General features: G+C 36.1%; 8 protein-coding genes across 8 annotated transcripts; 3 read left to right on the plus strand and 5 right to left on the minus strand.

The window, feature by feature from the left end:
* Nucleotides 1–440: 440 nt before the first annotated feature.
* On the minus strand, nt 441–2,944 carry I206_104615 (uncharacterized protein; the record flags this gene model as incomplete). Its single annotated transcript, XM_019153914.1, has 3 exons — nt 441–928; nt 1,001–2,745; nt 2,895–2,944. The coding sequence occupies 3 exons, from the start codon at nt 2,942–2,944 to the stop codon at nt 441–443; spliced, it is 2,283 nt and encodes a 760-aa protein (XP_019012654.1).
* A 695-nt stretch (nt 2,945–3,639) lies between these two features.
* Nucleotides 3,640–4,954, minus strand: I206_104616 (uncharacterized protein; the record flags this gene model as incomplete). The annotated part of the gene is made up of 5 exons (XM_019153915.1): nt 3,640–3,671; nt 3,733–4,384; nt 4,507–4,590; nt 4,661–4,758; nt 4,840–4,954. 5 exons carry the CDS (start codon nt 4,952–4,954, stop codon nt 3,640–3,642), a joined length of 981 nt encoding a protein of 326 aa, XP_019012655.1.
* Nucleotides 4,955–5,448: 494 nt separating this feature from the next.
* On the plus strand, nt 5,449–6,656 carry I206_104617 (uncharacterized protein; the record flags this gene model as incomplete). The annotated part of the gene is made up of 5 exons (XM_019153916.1): nt 5,449–5,663; nt 5,732–5,802; nt 5,880–5,887; nt 5,953–6,122; nt 6,227–6,656. The coding sequence occupies 5 exons, from the start codon at nt 5,449–5,451 to the stop codon at nt 6,654–6,656; spliced, it is 894 nt and encodes a 297-aa protein (XP_019012656.1).
* Nucleotides 6,657–7,018: 362 nt separating this feature from the next.
* On the minus strand, nt 7,019–9,086 carry I206_104618 (uncharacterized protein; the record flags this gene model as incomplete). Its single annotated transcript, XM_070202979.1, has 10 exons — nt 7,019–7,378; nt 7,460–7,542; nt 7,620–7,797; nt 7,879–8,144; nt 8,190–8,456; nt 8,526–8,615; nt 8,677–8,696; nt 8,769–8,829; nt 8,891–8,939; nt 9,003–9,086. The coding sequence occupies 10 exons, from the start codon at nt 9,084–9,086 to the stop codon at nt 7,019–7,021; spliced, it is 1,458 nt and encodes a 485-aa protein (XP_070059080.1).
* Nucleotides 9,087–9,775: 689 nt separating this feature from the next.
* On the plus strand, nt 9,776–10,393 carry I206_104619 (uncharacterized protein; the record flags this gene model as incomplete). Its single annotated transcript, XM_019153918.1, has 3 exons — nt 9,776–9,857; nt 9,926–10,174; nt 10,281–10,393. The coding sequence occupies 3 exons, from the start codon at nt 9,776–9,778 to the stop codon at nt 10,391–10,393; spliced, it is 444 nt and encodes a 147-aa protein (XP_019012658.1).
* A 1,272-nt stretch (nt 10,394–11,665) lies between these two features.
* On the plus strand, nt 11,666–13,630 carry I206_104620 (uncharacterized protein; the record flags this gene model as incomplete). Its single annotated transcript, XM_019153920.2, has 7 exons — nt 11,666–11,678; nt 11,731–12,096; nt 12,247–12,370; nt 12,445–12,738; nt 12,806–12,943; nt 13,019–13,197; nt 13,302–13,630. 7 exons carry the CDS (start codon nt 11,666–11,668, stop codon nt 13,628–13,630), a joined length of 1,443 nt encoding a protein of 480 aa, XP_019012660.2.
* Nucleotides 13,631–14,336: 706 nt separating this feature from the next.
* Nucleotides 14,337–16,685, minus strand: I206_104621 (uncharacterized protein; the record flags this gene model as incomplete). The annotated part of the gene is made up of 12 exons (XM_019153921.2): nt 14,337–14,394; nt 14,469–14,571; nt 14,639–14,698; nt 14,760–14,791; nt 14,855–14,949; nt 15,008–15,101; nt 15,172–15,518; nt 15,585–15,787; nt 15,890–16,245; nt 16,321–16,439; nt 16,498–16,593; nt 16,662–16,685. The coding sequence occupies 12 exons, from the start codon at nt 16,683–16,685 to the stop codon at nt 14,337–14,339; spliced, it is 1,587 nt and encodes a 528-aa protein (XP_019012661.2).
* Nucleotides 16,686–17,425: 740 nt separating this feature from the next.
* I206_104622 (uncharacterized protein) lies at nt 17,426–21,338 on the minus strand (the record flags this gene model as incomplete). The annotated part of the gene is made up of 14 exons (XM_019153922.1): nt 17,426–17,473; nt 17,562–17,963; nt 18,023–18,141; nt 18,199–18,286; nt 18,349–18,562; nt 18,638–19,075; nt 19,136–19,398; nt 19,453–19,647; nt 19,741–20,020; nt 20,113–20,489; nt 20,571–20,709; nt 20,787–20,985; nt 21,060–21,251; nt 21,317–21,338. The coding sequence occupies 14 exons, from the start codon at nt 21,336–21,338 to the stop codon at nt 17,426–17,428; spliced, it is 2,976 nt and encodes a 991-aa protein (XP_019012662.1).
* Nucleotides 21,339–21,391: the final 53 nt, after the last annotated feature.

The following is a 21,391-nucleotide window of genomic DNA, read 5'->3' on the forward strand; positions in this document are numbered from 1 at the left end:
TGTTTTCTACAATTTTTCCTTCGGATATTTCATTATATAAAAACCTTATCTTATTTTATAAGTTAACGGTTATTAATCAATGAAATATATGAAAAGTATATTTAAATCTTGTAAATTACAAAAAGTAATTAACTATGAAAATGATCAATTCGTTTGTAAGGAGAAATATCTTTATTCATACAATCATAAATACGAATTAATTAAGAAAACTTCTGTAAACTATTTATTTTCAAAAACTCTAACAATTGACTAATCAATCTCGATTTCAATACTATTATTGTTGTTTTTTTTCCTATTCGATTTATATAAACTAAGAATGAAACTGATGTGATGACGAGATTTATCTATAACAACTTAAAAAATACAAATATAATCTTCAAACTAAAATCAAAATTCTCCAAAAAAATACTTGAACACAAAAAATAATCAAAAAATACCAATTAAACCTCTTTCCATCCTTTACCTTCTTGACTCTTCCTTACATCATTTAAAGGTTGACCTAAATCAAAAGCATTCGAATTACCAATACTGATTTGCTCATCTCCTTGTTCTTGTTTCGAATTATAAATATTTTCTTTATGTTCAAGTTCAATTTTCTTATTATCATCATTATCATTATCATTATTGATAACAAATTGAGGTCTTTCTTCTTGTTGATTTGATTCATAAATAAAATCATCTTGATCATCTTCAATATTATCACTATCTCTAGCTTTTACATCATCAGGTCTTAATTCATCTAACATTCTTTCAGCACCATCTGGTAAAGTAGGTGCAATTGAAGGTGCTAATATTGATCTTGTAGTTCGAGTTGTTCTTACTGATAAGGCTCTAGATGGTACTCTAGATAATTCATTTGATTCCTCACCTTCACCAGTTGAAGGTTTTGAAGATTCAGGTAAAGCAAGTCGAAGTAATGATGTATATGCTAAGATTTTTTTTATAAAAAACCATTAATATACGATTTTATCAATAAACAGGGATTTAGACAACTACTCACGCTGTCTACAAACAGGACAATACCATCCTTTGACCTTCTTCTTCCTTCTTTCCCTTCCTGCCGTGGTGGTTCCGCCAGCGACTTGTGGTGTGGGATTTGCTGTACCGCCACTTGTTCCAGCGGCAGCTCCTGATGCACCACCAGCGGTAGTTTCAGCAGTAGTGTTTTCTCCATCTTCTCTTCGTCCGACTTTACCTCCTGCTCCGTACTCTACCATACCAACTGCACAGTCTCTACAAACTACAAGATGTCTACATGGTAAAAGCACTACATCTCTTGGTGAAGTTAAGCAAACGATACATTCGTTAGGTGTTGACGCGTAAGGATCATCAGCTGTAGGTGGGTATTGAGTATTATTGGAAGTTGAAGTCGAAGTCGATGACAATCCGTAGATTTCCTTAAGAAGGAAAGTGTGCGAACCAATAACAGCTTCTCTTCTAGCGACTTTGACTACCCATACTCTCTTACCGGCCCAAGGTTGAGGTTGAAGCTGAGTAGTATCGGTAGTTGACGCGTTATGATCTGATACCCAAGTTCCACTTATAAGAATATGGGTAAGTTGAGCGTTTTTCCTTGGAAGAGCTTGACCTTCTGGTCCTAATCCATCAATCCGGATTAAAAGTCTCATACCCTTTTCGATCTCTTTCTTTTTTGGAATTTCTCCAGCTCCTTCACCTTCACCAGCTTGACCAGTTGTAGCGTTATTCGCAGCTGCTGCTGCATTAGCACGGTTTGTCATTTCAATTGCTGCAGCGTTTTCGATATCTTCCTCTCTATTTCTTCTGAATAAACCTCTTCTCCATCGACTTCCACCTTCCTCGGGAGGAGTAACGACAGGTTCTGGTACACTCGCGTTTTCGGCATTGGGTGATTCGTTTAAGTTTGCCCCTGCTCCTGCTGATGCAGCGGCAGCAGCATCTTGTTGAGCCTGTTCTTGAGCTTGTTGTTCTTCAATAGGTATAATCGCATCGCTTAAGTCCAAAGCGCTAGAATAAGGTAAAGTGAAACCTTGATCAAATCCTCCAGGATGTAAACCAGAGTAAATGATTTTCGGTTCATGATCTTCGACTACTTCTTTAGCACCTTCTGATTCTTCTTCTTCAGAAAGAGAAAGTCTTGAAAGTGGGTCTTTAGGAGTTGGATAAATTTCAAGTTGAATTCTAACCATTGGTGTAGTAGCATCATATTTAAAATTCAAAGTATGTAAAGGAGTAGTTTGAATAATTTGAGTTGAATCTCTTTTTTTATGAATTGTTGTTGAATTTCTTTGTGGAGAAGATGTAACTGGATGTGTAGAAATAGTTGTAATATCTTCTTCATCAGTTTTTTCAATTGAAGATCTATTTGGAGTTATAGTTTCTTCAATTGAAGAATGAGATTCAATTTGTTGTAAAAGTAAAGTAGGTCTTTTTAAATTAACTAAAGCTTGTAAAGTTGTAGTTGCATGTAAACCTTGTTCATTTTTTGATCTTTCAACCCATTCTTTTACTTTTTCTACACCAATTTCTTGATTTTTACTTTCTGTCCATCCTGGTTCATCATCTTCACCTACATCAGGACCGAAAATTGTTTCTCTCCTTTTAACATTCTTGTTATTATCTTCCGAATTTCCCGTTGTAGTATGGGTATGATTATGAGCAACGTCAACAACAAGTGTTTGTTGAACAGGAATTATGACTGGACGTCTGGCTGATCCTGGTAGTAACGATGGCGCACGCAATCGGGTAGATCGAAATGGTCCTGAACTGTGGGAATTGTCAGTCTCTTTCAATCAACTAAGATTGAATTGAGAGATCGCGGAAAGATGAAAGGCCCGTATGATCGAGAAAGGTATGCAGATGCCAAGGGAGTGAGAAGGTTACGATCAAGAGTCAAGGGATTGCCAGATACGTACTATGCATTGGTGTACCACCCAGAGGTTACCGTATGAGATGAAGAGGACATCTTGCAGCTAAGAGTTGTGCTGCTTTTATAGAGGGACAAGCCGACTGGACCGTATGCGCAGAGAAATAGAAATCTGGAGGGCGGGTGATATAGAGATTGATGAAGGATGAAGGATGAAAGATGAAGGATCAAGGGAGACTTGACTTGGATTTATCAGGTGGGTCGATTCGATCGGTCCGGGAGAGAATTATCCGATGACCGACTAAGCTTGATTAAGTGAGACTTGGACAATATTCAATAATTGGTTTATTATGCGGTTCATGAGATGTACAGCAAGTTTTTAATCAAGGTAAATGACGATGATTTGTAAGATGTTATTTTATTCAAACACCGATTAAAGAGATGAAACTCATAATAAAGTTGTTCTTTTCTCTTGATATCAGAACTAAAGATAGATATATCACCCATTAAGATTATTCATTTGCTGTGTGTTACACTAAGTTACTCTTGACTCGGCCGCCACCCATGAATTACCCTGAGATTTATATAAACATTAAATGAGCCCCGCATACTATTACCCTACTCCGGTTGACCGAGATGATTATCGCCGGAAGGTGGCACCGATTGACTATATCTATAGACATATACATGAAGGATGATTATACATGTTACATGGTAAGACATGGCGTAAATACAATTGAATTGATACATTCGGTCAGAAGACAAAGTCGAATGACTATAACAAAGTCGAATAATCAGATCCACTCAGATCCATCATCATCAAGGGCTAAATCAAACGGAGCGAGAATCAGCTAACATTGCTTTTTGGAAAAGATAAGAATACTCACCAGCAGAACTACCACCAACAACCAATCTAGCACCTCCTAAATCCTCATCATCTTCGTCATCTTCATCTTCCTCTTCTTCGCTATCATCTTCATCACCTTGAGCCAAAGATTGTCCAAGTAAATTAGCAAATTCATCAAATTCTTGATCTTCTGTAGGGTTATTAGCTTCTGAATTAGCAATTTCTTCATCTGAATCTTCAATAAATTCAGAACTTTTGAATTTCGTGGGAGTCTCAGGTTCAATCGTTTCAAGTTTTTTCTTTCCTTTTACTGACGATCCTTTTTTAGTTGTAGTTTTTCCTTTCGTTTTAGCTTTAGTTGCTTTTTTCGTTGTTGTTGTTGTATTTGATGTACTGAAAGAAGGTATAGGAGCTGTTGCAAGTGGTTGTTTTCTTGGTAAACTTTTTCCACTTTTCATTTGTCTAATTTCTGAAGGACGAGATCGTTTGACTTTTGGAGTTTCTTCTATTTCGCCTCCAAGCTCTTCATCATCTGGTACGATTTCAGCTTTCGAGTTTTGTTGAGCTTTAGAAAGAGGAATGGAGCGCGAAGAGGTTGAGGAAGAGATTGATGCTACAGATGGAGCTTTGGGTCTTGATGATCTGTTAAGTGTTAAATGGAGTGTTGACGGTAATGCATGAAGGGTGAATGACTATGTCAGATAAAAACATATAATCAGCCTATGTATAGCTTTCAAAGTAGGTGTGATATTTGAAGGTATATGACTTTTCACAAAGTCCAAGATGGTTGTTGAACAGTAAAAGAGAAACCTACTTTGGTTTCTTCGTTGAAGATTAGAACACATTCCCTAGCTTTACTATTTTCTTCCCTTACATCGAAGACTTGTTGTATTCCGGTCTTGTGTGAATGTCATGTATCAGCTGATTGATGATTTCAACATAATTACAGTTGACTTTAATGGACTTACATTGGTATCAAAGACTAATTGACCGCTGCCTCCTATTCCAGACGAAACGTTATAACTCCCAGGTGTATTAGGAGTTATGGAAGCAGGCTTGAAGTTGTCTATGTGAATGAAAATGACGATGTACTCAGTTGACTTGTCGCATTACAAGGTAAGCTGGAGGAATTAAATCAACTACTTACATCGAAATGCTATCAAATCATCTTCATCCCTTCTTCTTTTCTTGGCGCCCCATTGAGATGTAATCGAAGGAGCGAATTGAATAGGATAAGTGCCATCGCTAATTTCACTAGTCATGATGTGATTTAGGACCTTCACTCAGATGTAATAAATTAGTTGTCACAATTTGCTATATCATGATCGAAGTATGAGTAATCGGTGGGTATGAATATAGTATATCTAACATTACAAAGGTTATACAAAATACATTATCTTGTCCAGCCAAAACAAGGTTGACGTAAATACGTAAGTACAAGCCCGGACTTTATATGATTATCTCCTCTAGTATATCTCAATTTACACGTTGTGACCACATGATTAAAACGCTGAAACCCTGAACGCGTCCTCGATATGAGATGATCCCAAAAGTTAAAATATACGCTCATCCACCTCAACTTTTATGATTCATATCTTATGAAAGTGTCAGTGTGTGTAAATATACAGGAAAGTGATACATCAATTCTAATTCTTGTTATACTCATTCATTAAATTCTTGATATCTCTTCTTAAACTACATTGATTCAATAGCAAATCAATAATCAAATTGTACGCCACCCAAAAACACACGCAATATGCCACCTAGAGCAACTTCTTCAGCACCTGGTATGGCATCTAAAAGAATTAAAAAAGAAATAACAGATTTATCAAAAGAAAATTTAGGATCAATTATTTTATATCCTATTGAATCAAATATATTTCAATGGAAATCAATTTTACCTGGACCAATAGGTAGTCCATATGAAGGTGGTTCTTTTGAAATTGAAATTACAGTTCCAGAAGATTATCCGTGAGTTTTAATATAATGATAATGATAATGAAATGAATGATTGATTATTAAGTATTATTTTCCAATAGCTTTTCCCCTCCTAAATTACATTTTATAACTAAAGTATATCATTGTAATATAGCTAGTACAGGTGCAATATGTGAGTTAAATTTCAATCGGTTGAAGCCTCATCTTTTCATAGTGTAACATCTAGCTGACAGTACACTTGATATTCAGGTCTCGATGTGAGCTATCACATATCGATCTACATTTGATTCTTTAATAGCTAATTTACTAACTCCCTTTTTAGCTATTGAAACACGCCTGGTCACCTGCTTTATCATTATATAAAGTAATTCTTTCATTATCTTCCTTACTTACAGATCCTAATCCATCAGATCCCCTAGTTCCAGCAATAGCACAAGAGTATAAAAGGGATAGAAAGAAACATGATGCTACAGCTAGAGAATGGGTAAAGAAGTGAGTGATTTACCCTAATATTTCATTTCACCTTTTCGATCTTTCAATAGAAATTCCTTGAAAAACAATTCCATGTCATAATTAATGTTCATATCCCTTTTCAGATACGCATTACCAAAATCAATTCCTCCTGCAGACGAATCAAAACCAAAATCAACTACATCAATATCTAGACCAAAAATGATTAATCGTCCTTCATCTCATACATCAAATTCTTCAAATAATCCTATACCTATATCTTTACCTACACCTCCAATATCAGGTATACGTCGTCCAATATCTTCAAGAGATCCGATAGATTTAGCAAGTGATTCAGAAAATGAGAATGAATTAAATGGTAATTCTAGAAATGGTGAATTATTGAATAATAATAATAATGGAAATCAAGTTGAAAGTGGAAATGGAAGTGGAAATTCAAATCCAACGAATGGTGAAAGAAGAGTTAAAAGGAGTAGATTGAATAATAATGGACCTGGATCTGGATCTGGACCCGGAGGAGCAAGTGCAGGTGATGCTATTGTCATTGATGAGTAGATGGAAAGCAATTTAAATTCTTTCGTGAATCGAAATAGCATTTGGATCGTCTTTTTTTCTTAAGTATGTCTGTAATTTAACACGAATTTAATGATTACGAATTCTATGTATCTCATGTTGCATGTACGATTATTAAAAATTTTCAAACTCGCATATCCATAGGCCATAGGCATTTAAGTAATGGTATATAATATCATGGTAACAAATTTTACATACTGTATTTGCAATTCAATACAAATCGAATAATTCAAAATAATTGTGGAAGACAAAACAAATTCATTTTTAAAATCAAAATCACAATCAAAATCAAAATCAAAATCAAAATCAAAATCAAAAATCCTATCAAAAAGTAAAGAGTTTATCTATAAAGGAGGTGGTAATCTTCTTTTAGGTGGAGGATGTTGAGTTACAAAATTTGAATCTTTAATAACTTTTCTATTTGTTTGACTTGTTGAAATTGAAGGAATATAATTAGGATCTCTAATTACTCTTCCAATTGATCCTTGATTATATTGTTGATTTGTATTTGTATTTATATTTGTATTTGTTATTGGATGATTAGGTGAAATAGGAGGAACGAATGTTGTTAATGTAGAATCATTTTGTATCATTTTTGAATTATTTGAAGATGATAAATTTGATGCCCATTCACGTCTTTCTTTTTCCATCTTTAATTGACGTGGAATAAAATATAATCCACCTAAATATGTTAAAGCAGTAATCTATAATACCCCAAAAAACCATATTAATTAATTAGCTAAAATACATAATTTTTGATCATAAATTAATTGGTTTATACTCACAGCAACAACTAAACCCCATCCAACTTTCCAACCTACATTAGGTTTACCTGTACCTGACCAATTTTCCCATTCTTCGTCAATACCTGATAATAAAAAAATCCATCACATCATCAACTCAATTCGTAAAGTTCAAAGAGGGAATTGTTTATCTTTTACTCACCCCACCAAACTGTACCGAATCCGACTCCTACAATGGTAATACCCAATAAAATATGTAAGAAATTGACTGGACCTCTACCGCTGGAAGTTTGAAATTTATGTTTGGGTTGCCACCAATGTGTCAAAATACCTAATAAAGTTTGAATAATGGCAAGAATGAAAAGAGTCAAACCGAGTTTCTAAATATTGATGGTCAGTACAACATATATATCGTGTATATTTTATTACTTTCAGTCAACTCAATGAAATAAATGACTCACTCGATGGGTTGAAGAAAACCCTCCAGAGAAATTAGCTAGAGCAATAGCAAAAGCAGCTACGATTAAACCAAAAGCTATTAATCCATTCAAAGCTCCATGAACAGGGAACCACCATCTTTTCAATGTAAATCCCCTTGCTAATCTAGGTACCAGTATACCAATAGGTAAGATAAACATCGTAGCTGATGCTCCGCAAACGACATGAGCTATTAAGATATTTTTAGAAACACCATTTGAAATGTTCCCGGAATTGGATCCATTTCCAGCTATACTATTTGGTTTTCTAGATGCAGAAGTTAAAGGTTTCCCACTTGTTGATGTTGTTCCATTTGTAGAAGTTGAAGAAGGTAATTGACTTGCAAGTAATGCAATTTGAGTATTTCCACTTGCTAAATGTTGAGCAATATTAGATGTTCCGCTATCTGATGATGATGGATTTTTATTTCCATATGCCCAAATTATGTTTGTAGAATTAGTATTTGATGAAGAAGGAAGAGTGAATGCAATCGAAGTTGAGGAGGAATTCGAAAATGAAGAAGAAGTAAGGAGGGTAGCTTTCCTTGGTGGATTTGAGTCGACTGAGAAAGCGGAGGAGGAATCAGTTATCCATGAAGAGAAAATATCGGTGATGTTGTAAGATTTCTTACCCGCTGGTGTAACGTGATTGTTTGCCTTTCGTTGTGATAAAGTAATTGATCCGTCAGAATTTGGCCAGACTATCACCATTGGCGAATTGACTATAGCAGGCAGATAGTCAACAATGCTCTTTCATGTGATCAAAGGATTTCATCAGCTTACTCATAGAATTCCCAAAACCACTGTATTGCACAGGAATATCATATTAGCTTGACTGAATCAACCCTTCTGCATGTATCCTGTAGATCACTCACATGGCTATCCATCCGAATTGATTAAGAGGAATGGCAGTCCCACTTGGAGGTGCGAGTGTATCTAGAATTAGATATCAGAAAGAACATCGCCGGTAATTCGTGAAAGCTGCAAAAATACTCACATGTATCGAGGCTTTTGTCACTATCATGTTGTCCGGTGATACACATATACTGAAAGGTTATAATAATTTAGCTACAGATTTCACGCCTTCCGCTCATCAGTCCAACACTTACCCTATTACAATACTGTTGACCCGTTATAGCAGCTTGAGCGAAACTTGCCAGTGATAAGGCCGTAATGAGTATCAAAAACTTCATGATTCTACTTGGTGGAATGTGTGGAATAGGGAGCAAGGTATAATTATCGACGAAATGATTTCGTTGAATCGATCACCTATCACCTTCGATCATGGACTATAAGCCATGGATCCGGACAAGATATTGTTACCGTATTGTTATCGAAACGTCAAAGTCGAGACGAGAAGAGGGGATGAAAGGATTGGTTTCTTCCTATTTTGATAATCCGCTAAAGTAGGAGGAGTAACTCGAAAAGGTGGTTCGATTTGACTGTTTCGTATTTGTAGTTGTGCTGAATCTCTTTCGAAATTAGCCAAATATAAAAAGAGTCGTAAAAATTACGCCAAAACAATCAACGGGATCAATGCCCAAGGTTGATATCTCTAGCCATACAACGCGTGATTATTTCATTCCACTCTCGGGATGCATGTAAACAAACTTAACTAAAAAGGGTATATAAAGGCGGCGTGAGCCGCATCGGAATTGAGAAGTTCAGTACGAATAATGTAGAGGTATCTTTTTCTGAGATCTGTCTTCTACCTGGAGTGTTGAACATGAATTGTAATTCCAAGTCCACCCAATTCAGTTGATTCGAAGGTACAAGATTTTGTAGATAGTGAACCAGAATTGGCAACTCATTCCCGATTCATTATCACTAAATATTGTCAATAAACTTATCATCAATTACAAATCGAAGTGTCATTTGAGATATGTCATTCCCTACATCACTAAAACCAGCAGCTAGAGCAGCATATCGAAATATGCTTCGTGCAAGTCGCATAACATTCAATGGTATGAGCAATGATCAATAATCAATCATGGTTATTTCTTCAAGCTGATAGAAGATTTATCATTTACAGGTGATCCAGATCGACATGTACAAATGCTTCATGTACTTCGTCAAACTTTTTCTTCACCTTCTTTGAAAACTCCTGCATCAGGATCAGCAGAACTTTCTTCACCTTCCGATGCAACTTTTAAACCTATAATAGAAGAAGAAAAAATACCAATAGATGAATTAACAAAAAGAATAGAAGAATGGAATGAAGCTGCTAAATTCTTAAGACAAAATGTTGTTCAAGGTGTACAAGATGAAGATGGAACATGGAGTGAGTTTACACTTGAAAAAACATAACTTCAACCTTGCAATTTACTTGTTTGAAAATGTTATTTTTTATTCCTGAATAGTAATACTGATTTACTGTATTGATTTAGAACTTCGTGTTACTGAAGAAACTGAATTAGGGGATAATGCAACTATAAAAGAACCACCGAAATTACCAACTACACCATTTCCAAATAGGAATAAGCGAAAGTGTACGGAATAATTTTGGCAAATGATGATCTTACGCGCGAGTGATAGGTTTAAGGGTTCAGATAGAAAACATATACATATTTAGCATCAATGGCATAGCATACACATCTCATCAAAAAGGTTTAAAACATATCATTTCTTTCAATTTGTACAACTCATTAACGACTTTAATCGCAAACCTCACAACAACACCAAGTGCATAGCTAAGACAGTATGAAGTAATCAGTCATCAAATTAAACAAATGAATTGTTGGGAGTTCCTCCAGAGGAAAGCAAACTTACTCCACAAGTTAACAGACCACAAATCCCACCACCTCGAAGTCTCATAGGCTCAGCTTCCTTATCAGATTGTTTCTGCGTCTTCTCGATAGATGGTTGTAAAGCTACATCATATACTCTTTCAATCAGTGAATGACTGATTGAAATCAGACCGAAAAATGAAATGATGAAACTCACTCATACCGCTAGAAGCTTGTGGTTGTCGTTCTTGATAACTAGGTTCCATACTGATAATTCCACTAATGTATGATCGATTAAAAGAAGACTAAAGGTTATCATATCGAATTCGAACAGGACGGTACAAGAAGTATATATACATATTCAACAGGCTAGAAATTTGCCACTTGGAGGCGGTGATCTATAATCCTATTTGAAACGTAGCGCACAGCAATCCGCAGCCTTGAGTACTTGATGAACGGAAGAGAATCCTTATCAACCTGTTCATCCTTTGTTGGCTATTGACTCGATTTCTACCAAGATCTACACAGCGTGTATCCTTTAATGGAGATGATATCATCTATCTTGTAACGTATAATAGCGAAACAGAGGTTTTTGGAATACCCTTTCAAAATGGGTCGTGAGGTATGATTGAAGTATACTACCCTTTCAACAGGCATAGATAACAAGGATGACTGAACGGAAGTGTGCTCAGGATATATGCAGCACGACTCGAGTCCTCGATATATCAAAGTCAAACACGTATCGTATCAGCGTCATGTAAAATATATCATCATCGAAGAAAGGTCCATTCTCCTTCTTAGGATAAAGGCCATTGATCCTTTATGAGTCTATAAGAAAGGTTGAAAGTCGAACAAACTTTCGTTCATTGGAGGGGATATATCATATAAATAAGTATAATCATTCTCATACTCTATTCTCACTTCTCCCAATCTTCCATCATTCAATACTTTCTTCACTGACACGCATAAATCTGCTTGTCATCCCAATTAATTCCAAATAATCTTATACTGATTTTCTACTTGAATACATTCTAAAGCTTTCAATCATGCCTTTATTCAGTACATTATATCCTTCCTTAACTACATACAGTGTTGTTAACAACAACTTCAGCAGGTTTAGCAACTTTTTTAACTTATATTTATTATAACCAAATTTCAATTTTACCCAAATCATTTAATTTCAAAATCATCAATTGGGATACTAACTTATCTTTATCAAATGTTAAAACTATAACTTTAATTCGTAATATAAGTGCATGGGGAAAAGGTAATGAAAATCATATTACTAATCATATATTATTATCAAATGAAGAATGTCAAGATAAACTAATTAAAAATCAAAAAACTTATAAAGTTAATAGATTTAAAAATCCAATTATTAAAATTGAAACTAATTCAATTGAAGCTAATTTTAAATCTGAAGATGAAATTTCAATAGATTTTTTAACCAAATCAAATATTGAAAATTTAAGAAAAGGTGAAAAAGATAAAGGATTTTGGGAATTTTGGGGAAATTTAAGAATTAGATTTCCTTTGAATAATTCAACCTCCTTAACAAATCATCAAGAAGAAGAATAAGATAAAGATAAAAATAAAAATGATGATTTTTGGTTTTTAAGTGTTATAGATGGACATGGTGGTGGACAAACTTCTTCATTATTGAAAAAAACTTTACATGGTACTTTAGCTTGGGGATTATCAGGATTAAAAGAATGGAATTCGAAAGAAATTTATCAAAAAATTAAAGAAACGTAAATACATATTATCCCATCATTTGTTTGCATTGATATTTTTGAAAGCTAATTGTTAAATTTTTGCGAAATAGTTACTTGGCTCTTGATAATGATATTTGTAGAGCTGGTTTATCAGTAGCTCAATCAAAATCTACTTCACAAGATACAATACTTCCTACACCTAATCCATCATTATTATCTTTAATTCCAAATGCAGGAGCGGTTACATGTACAGCTTTCATTGATGTTGAAAAAGAAAAACTTTATTTGATCAATGTAGGTGATTCAAGAGCAGTAGCTGGATGGTATGATGAAAAAACTTGTAAATGGAGAGTTGATACTTTATCTCAAGATCAAGAATGTGGTAATCCTGCTGAAATTGAAAGGTAAGTTATTTTCCTATTTATCCTTTCCGATTCAAGCAGGAATATATCAATTGAATGTGTGACATAGATTACAAAATATGCATTCACCTCCTCTTAAAGATGTTGTTCTGGATGAAGGATTTACTCCTAGACTTTTAGGTAATTTACAACCTTCCAGAGCGTTTGGTGATGATTCTTCTAAATTAAATAGAGCCGAAAAAAAATCGTGAGTGACAATAATAACTTTACACTGGTATACCATTTCTTATGTAGGATACTGATTGTTGGCATTTTCATCCAGAATTGCTGAAGCTGGACAATTAACTCCAATGCCTGAGGAATCACTATTCACAAAAAAACCCATTTCCTACGATGATCCACCTTATATGGATGCTTGTCCAGAAATTCTTATTCGTAATTTACGAAATAATGAAAATCCAAATGAGAAGTTAAAATTCTTGATAATCGCTACAGATGGTTGTAAGTGATTTTCGACTACAAACCTTTTGTATTTTCAATCTTTCTTTTGAAAGTATAAAGTAAATGATTGAATTAACATTTAAATTTCGCTTAAATTTATATAGTATGGGATAAAATTTCATCAGAAGAATCAATTTTACTTCTCTCAGCTCATTTATCTAATTCAATTCAAAATCCTATTCCTAAATCAAAACTTCCAAATATGTTTTCTCAAATTGATAATTTTGATGAAAGACCATACCCTTCAGAAGAATTACCAGGAACAATTGAAAAAAATTCAAAAGGTAATTGGTTATTTGAAGATAAAAATTCTGCTACTCATTTAATTAGAAATGGATTAGATGGAAATGGTGATAAAGAAATTCATAATATGATTTTAAGTTTAACTGGATCAGGAGCAAGAGAAGTTAGAGATGATACATCTGTAATGTGAGTTCAATGATTTGCTCAAAATTGTTTTTTACTTCTTTTTGTGGTTTATGTGGTTTATATGTTAATTGTTCTTGATTGAATAGTGTCGTTCATTTCGATACTGATAAGTTGGATGATAAGGGTTCTTCCGGAACTGATTGATCGGTAAACTTGATCAGCTTTATTCAGATAACACTATATTTCATTAAATATTCATAGCAAATACTTTTTCGTTCTCTTTTCTTCTCCTCTATTCCATTCATTATCTTTTAATCCCACATATCTGATCGTTCAATCCATCCTATCTTATCATTCAAACTCGTCATACTGTATATTCTTATTCTCGTTTTATGACTTACATTCATGCACAACTTGTTAAATCGTTTCTTTTGAAGTACTTCTTGACTGCCTTTACTTGATCCCCTCGCGAGATTCAAGCAAGTTCTCATTGTAAGAAACTCGAACAAGAGGACTATCACCTGTAGAATGCATTTTGTGTTCGGGATGTGAGCATGAGGATTCTGATTGCCTTCTATAACGCCCATTACGATGGAACTCGTTTTCACCAGAACAGTCATGAAGCTCTTGAAACAAGCACATTTAATATGCCGTATCTGTGATAAATCTATATATGTCTATGTAATATACATGCTCATTATAAAAGCTTGGCTTTTGCATGAATCCGATATTCAGCATTGTCCATGTAATCAAAACCTAATTTTCCGTCATTATAAAGCAATCTTAGATCTTTTCCGTAACCACGGACCAGCCTTGTAAAGTATAAATCTGAACGTAAAACATTGTTCGGAGTTAGCAATTTTTGAATTGGGTACTCGGTAGAAATCTATAAAGTGACTTACGGAATAGGAATCATAGCAACACTTAAAAGTCCTATGATTGTATTTCCCCAATCTATTCCAAGATTGTGAAATAATGGATGAGCAGCTATAGGCATACCTGCACCTATATTGTATGATATTATCAGTCTAAGAACAGGAAGACTGTAAATTGTTCGGAATATTACACTTACCCATCATTGATCTAAAGAAATCATTTGAAGCTAATGCCGAAGCTGCATATTGCGGATATGCTAAATATCCATCTACTGTTAGCTGGTAAAATCTAGTAATAAAGAAATTAAGAGAGCTTACCGTATGGTAAGTAAGTCAAGAACGGGTTGAAACTGATTTACCAAGTTGGTCAAAAATCATTAATCGCTCAACGAATGTAGGGGAAATATACTCACATCAAGGTTGATGCCATACCAAATGGAATACTTGATAGAACAGGTACGATCCAATGTGTTCGTACGGCTGACCAAGAGAACCAGAGAATGCAAGTCTGATAAAGGACTATTCAGCGTGATATTACTTATTCTACGAAATGAAAAGGTACTTACCGGTAAACAAAAAGCACCAATCAAAGCACATGGAAGTCTAGTTTCAGGAGATCGAGCAGAACCTTTCGGGTCAAAAGTTTGATCAACCCATTTCCTAAATTAGAAAAAAATGATATCTCGTTAATTTAGGCCTATCTAACGAGGAAAACAAAAAAATAGCTTACCAATTCCAAAGACTATAAATTGACCAACCAATAAGACTACCCATGAAAAGAGCTGCAAAAGGTAAAGTTGATACACCTAAATCCCATCCATAACCCTGTTCATAAACTATTGGGAAACTTTCAAAGAATGAATATAAAGTAGCGTAAACTAAACCAGTGTAAAGGTTTATGGCAATTATAATTGGTTCAGTAAACGTTAAAGCTATTGGACGTAATAAAGAATCAAAAATAATTTGAGTAAAAGGTAATAAAGCATGAGTAATTTCTGATTGAGATTGATATTGAAAATTAGAAGTTTTGTGACGAATTCTTTGAGCTCTTCGAAGAAGTATTGTATCAGGTGAAGTCTATTTTTAACATTTAGCGACCCTAGATACAAGTAAAGGAAATCATTTGAAAAAATGAAAACTTACTTCTGGTAAAGTGAAAAATAGTATAATTAGACAAATTCCAGATAAGATTGACATTTCCCAAAAAGCCCATCTCCAGCCATCAGATTGAATTACAAATCCAGATATGATTGGTGCCATAGCTGGAGCAGCTTCTGCAGCTAATCCCCAAAATCCCATCGAGTAGGCTAACTTGTTTGAAGGGTACATGTCATCCAACGATGCGCCTATAAACCCAAAGTATCGGTATCAGCTGATGATAGGATCGAATAACACAGAATCGGATCAGAAATCTTCCGGAAATTGAAAATCACGATTAGTGAACTTACCAGCTGTGGCTAATGCCGGACTACCCATAAATCCAGCAATAAATCTTAATACTAAAAATCCAGCAAAATTATTCACTAATGCTGTAAGGATTTGAAGTATGAAGAAAATCAATAATGTTATAATATATACAGACGTTCTTCCTATTGCAGGTACTTCTGTGATTCCACTTAAAAATAATGGTCCAATACCATATCCAGCTACGAACATTGATATTCCTAAAGAAGAAACTAATGTTGATACTCCAAAGTATTCAGATGCTGGTCCAACAGCAGGAGCGTATATTGCTGATCCAATGTAGACAGTGATAGTCAATATCATAATTAAGAATGTAACATAACATTTTTTACCCAATGACCTATTTTTAACATAGAAGAAAAATACTTCAGTCTACATTCTTAATATTCTCGAATTGATTCATTTTGTTTCTCACCAATTTCTAGGATTATCGCTATCATGTCCTTCATACCATGTAACCAGGTTCACATCGACCGCCTGAACAGAAGTTGTACTGTTTACATTGATTCCATGTTCGCTGTAGCCCTCTACACCCTATCGTCAAATTCCAATCAGCTCGTAGTTGAGCACTACTCTATGAACTATAACTTACACTTCGATCGAACCTGGGTACGGTGAAATCATTTGACTCTTCACCGTATCTCAGCCATTTAGGCCTGTGTACAAGTCTAACTAATTGACCAAAATACTATTATCAAGGGATGATTACGTCAGTCAAATATATTAATATCGATCGACCTTGTAAAAATGACTTACAGAATCCCTTATAACGTCTCTCATAATCTTTTACTTCTCAGTAACTGAACAGAAGAAAACAAGTATGAAGAACTCTTGTACAAGATTTCTGGATATATACAAAAAGTTGGAAGAGACAGAAATGTAAAAGGTCAAACGCTCATCTATATACATATATCGGAAATCTCATCGAATTTTCAAATATGATCGGATTTCCGCTTATCATGGCTTGATTTGGCGATTTAGGCGAGACAACCAATCTGACATCAATTCTTGGCATTCTCCAACTCGTATAGCTTGATTGTCAATTGCGCAATTACCATAGATTCACCTGTACGTATATAGTGGTAGATTCGATTGATCCCCTTCGAATTTTCGATTAACCGTTCTTTATCATACCCTAGCGGGAGAACAACTTCCTTTTTCGTGGTTACATCATATTATTTCCTTCCCGATATGATCAAAATCGTCTCACTATCGACATCTGCTCCTGCCGATACGTCATGCACGCGGCTCATCTCTCCGCTTCCCGCTCCCCAAACTTTTTCATCGTCTTAAATTGTGCATAAGTGAGCGATGAGTTTGGCACTGCCCATCGCCATGATCTGGCATTGTTTTTCTCCGATAATTGGGCAAGCGGAATGAGCGTTTCCAGTGAATAAGAATTCCATTGATGAATACATGATGCTGATCACATCGCTGAAAAAGGCATGTGATTTTTATCCTACGTCTACAGTGATCTATCATACCTCGCTTCTCTATCCAGTCCTATTACGCAATTCAGATTAACCCAACAAGTCTGCATTTCCAGAAGCGCTAATAGCGATGATAGTCTGAGCACAAACATAATCAGCAACAATTTTTCCAAAGTCTCGACGATTTTTTTTAAAACGTGAAAAACCAAGTAAAATCAGTACTCACTTCGTCTTCCAGATATTTAGCTACAGCGATACTATCACTCAAACCTTTTCTTCTTCGAGTTTTCAACACCAAATCTCTTGCAAGTGATTGTCCAGTAGCAGGTTCAAGGGGTCGAAGTTGAATGGAAGAATCGGTAGGATCTCCAGGAACTGTACTCCAATGATCAAATGACATTTGAACGAAAGCTTGACCCATAGTTGCTGTCCTCAAATCTGTTTCGAAACCATTCGCATCAAGTACCGGTATATGAGCTTTGACTGTGTATAAAGGTGATCCAGGTTTAGGTATATCTTTCGTCACGTGACCTCTTCTTCTCGATAGCACCGTGTAGACAGCTGCCACACAATCGGCTGGTGCTTGAACTTCAACGTAGTAAACGGGTTCAAGCAAACGTGGAGTAGCCTATAGTATGGAATGTATCAGTCGGAATCGCGACAATTGTCACGTTCAAACGGACTCACAAGTAAGAAAGATGAATAGCAGACTCGTCGAGCAGTAGGTATAATCTGACCACCACCTCGGTAGATTGGCTCTTGCGCTATGTTGGCGTCCAGTATTCTGAACTTTACACCTCGGATCGCTGGCGTCATATCACCATCAGCTTATAAGCCTCGACCACTCTTCGAGCCTGACTTACGCTCGTCACATAACGGTCCTTCCCTCGTACCCCATTGGAAACCTTGCTTGACACTCTCTTTCACGCTGCCTAACAATTTCGTGTCCACCTAAGTATACCATGATCAGCTACGTCGGATCGAATTCGATTCCGCCCACGTGTCTGACTCACTTCAGACGGTAACGTATCATTAATTAAAACGTTCGCTCCGTTCTCCTCAGGTCCGAATGCCCATATATTTCTTGAAGCTAAAAGATCCCATTGATATTTACTCTCAAAGTATTTACCTCTTTCTTTATTGGTCATCCTCATCGTCACTTTACCAGATTCTATATCTTGGGCAATACCGTTTTCCAGGGGTTCGGAAATCATCGTTAATTTGTTTCTACCGCACAATCATTTCAATCAATTTCTGTCTCTCGTCTAGCAAACAAGCTTGTTTGCCAGCTTGAAAACTCACTTCTTATTTGGGGTTTCGGCATAACATTTTAAAGCAGAAGTCTCGACCACAGTCTCGCAGAATTTAGTCACAGGATCGGAGACCTTTATTTCTATTTCCGAGAACAGCTTTCTGAGATCATGCAGTATGCAGTCCACATACAGTTCACCTGTTCCCAATATGATATGTTCTCCTGACTCCTCCACTTTGGTAGTCACCAACGGATATGATTTGTTTATTTTCCTCAAACCTTCTAGCATTTTAGGTAGTTCAGATGGTGATATAGGTTCAACAGCAACTTTGAGGACGGAAGCAGTGATATGTTTAATAGGCTTGAAAATGTATAAATCGTCCTCAATATCCTCTCCAACGATCGTAGCAGTCTTTGATATCGACGCATCTACCCCGGCAAGTAGGACCAAATTACCTGCGCCCGCATTTGGCACGTCGACGGTATACCTGAAGCGTTCCGTCATCAGTTTTGAGTCGTATTCATATGCGGTTGGCCAGCTGACTCACCTTGACTCATCTATCAATACACCCTCAACTACAGCATTTACCATATCTTCTTCGTCTTCCAGAGAGTAGCCTTCTCCTAATACCTTGACAGATTGTCCTACTCGCACAGTACCGCTCATGACCCTTCCATACGCTCTGAAGGTTTCCGCATCGGTAGTATGGTACAATTTAGCCACGTGCACCACAGTTGGACCTTGCGAATCGCAACTGATCATCGAGTCGGTCAAATTGGAGGTAAGAGGTCCAGTATAGGTGTGCCGTATCTGCGCAGGGGGATGTCAGCTTGTGCGCGAATTCATTCGCTTTAGACAGCTCACCTTTTGCTCAGCATTGGCTTTAGGTGAAGGAACGTGTTCTGTGATCATATCAACCAAACCGACAGAGGGACCAAAGAATGCTTCTAACACCACCTTGAGAAGGGGTCGTACATCCATCTTGTACACAGCAGGCTTGAGGGTTATGTTGAGGTCTGCCAAGGTCTCTTTAAGAGTCTCAGAATCTTCACTCAGAACCTACGCACAGCCTCAATTAGCAAGCAAGCCTGATAGGAAAGAAACGTGTAACGTAGCATAACATCGATTGGATGTTGATACCTGTCAACTTACCTGTGAGTATAGCTTGTACAAAGGTTCTAAGATGAAATGTTCGAAAGACCTCTTTTGATCTATATCAGATTGTTTCCTAGTGAACTTCCTTCGTTCAGAATCAAAGTAAATATTTCCCCATAACCGCATTGCGAATTCATCTACGTCGAATGAACCGAAGGTATCTGAATACATAGCTGCGAAAGATCGTAGAGTGAAACACCATCCCATCTGTGTTGAAGCAAAGGCGACATTGCCGAGCTCTGGTGAGAGTCGTAATGATTCATCTGGATCGATTGATCTATGCACAACACCGTCGAGATCAGTCTCATCTTGCAAAACAAAAATTGGCTTGTGACACCAGTCCGAATATACGATCGATTTAAGACTCACGCAATGATAGTGTTGACTTCTTCTATAGTATGCTTGATTTTATAAAACGCATCTTTAGGAGGTAATCTCAACTCCAACATCAGTCTATCCATTTTATTGACAACCAATACTAATTTCAACTTCTCTTGTAAGGCATGTTTTATGATTTGTTCTGTACCGTGCATTACACCTTCAACAACATCCACCACTAAAACTACACCATCGACTAATCTTCCAATCGAAGCCACTTCATCCACAAAATTTACATGTCCTGGTGTATCAATTATATTTACTAAACTTGATTTCCCTTTTGAATTTTGTAAGACTAATGACATTGGGCCTGATTTTATTGATATTTCACGAGACCGCGTCAATACATGTGTATCAGTGTATCGGACCTATCAAAATTCCATAACCAATCATTCATCAGCTCATTGAGAGCATACAAGAAAAAGCTCAACCTCGCTGGAAAGACTTACAGGCTTGTCAACATCGTATGTCATTTGATGAGTTTCAAATACTAACATATCCAATAACGAGGTTTTACCATGATGAATATGTCCGGCAACCATGACATTCCTTATCATATCAGGGTAGTTCATCAAATCAATCATGAAGCTGACGAGATTCAGATAAAAAGTCAGCTGAATATCCTCTAAGATAAAGAATACTTCGTATCGCTAAATTTCTCTCACTTTCTATCAAATCTAGTTTCCGGTAATCCTTTTTCTTGAACAGTGAAATTTTTCACTTTTATAGGAGCCACAATAGGTTCTGAAAGTAATTGGGCGTCCTCTTCTTGAACCATAGTTTCAACGTCTTCTCCGTAAGTTTCAGCAGCAGTCGCATAATATTTCTTATCTTCATGTAAAACTACTTGATTCCCTGCCGTACCTACTCCCACGTTCCAGATTAGTTCACATTGGTCTTCCTCAAGAATGGAGTAGAATCAGAATCATTGAACTGACCGTCTACACCATGTAAAGTCATTTCCATTCCTGTATCTTCATCCATATCCTCATCTTCATCTTCGAGACCTTCCAAAGGTGCATAAGCTTGAGAAGGAACAGATGGACCTGGTTGAGAAGGTGCAGATGGAGCAATCTCTACATCTGATTCTTCATCTGAGTCAAGATCGCCTCCAATGTAATTACCGAATTCTGAGAGGAATATAATAGATTGTTAGCTTCGTGTAGAATGAAATCGAAAAGAATGCTGAACGTACCATCGTAATCTTCTGTCGACATTTTAAGCTATGATGCTATACGTTTTTCGTGTTTTCCAGCTACTTTTAGAGTGG

The sequence above is a fragment of the Kwoniella pini genome, chromosome 6 (genome assembly GCF_000512605.2).
Source record: "Kwoniella pini CBS 10737 chromosome 6, complete sequence".
NCBI lineage: Eukaryota > Fungi > Basidiomycota > Tremellomycetes > Tremellales > Cryptococcaceae > Kwoniella > Kwoniella pini.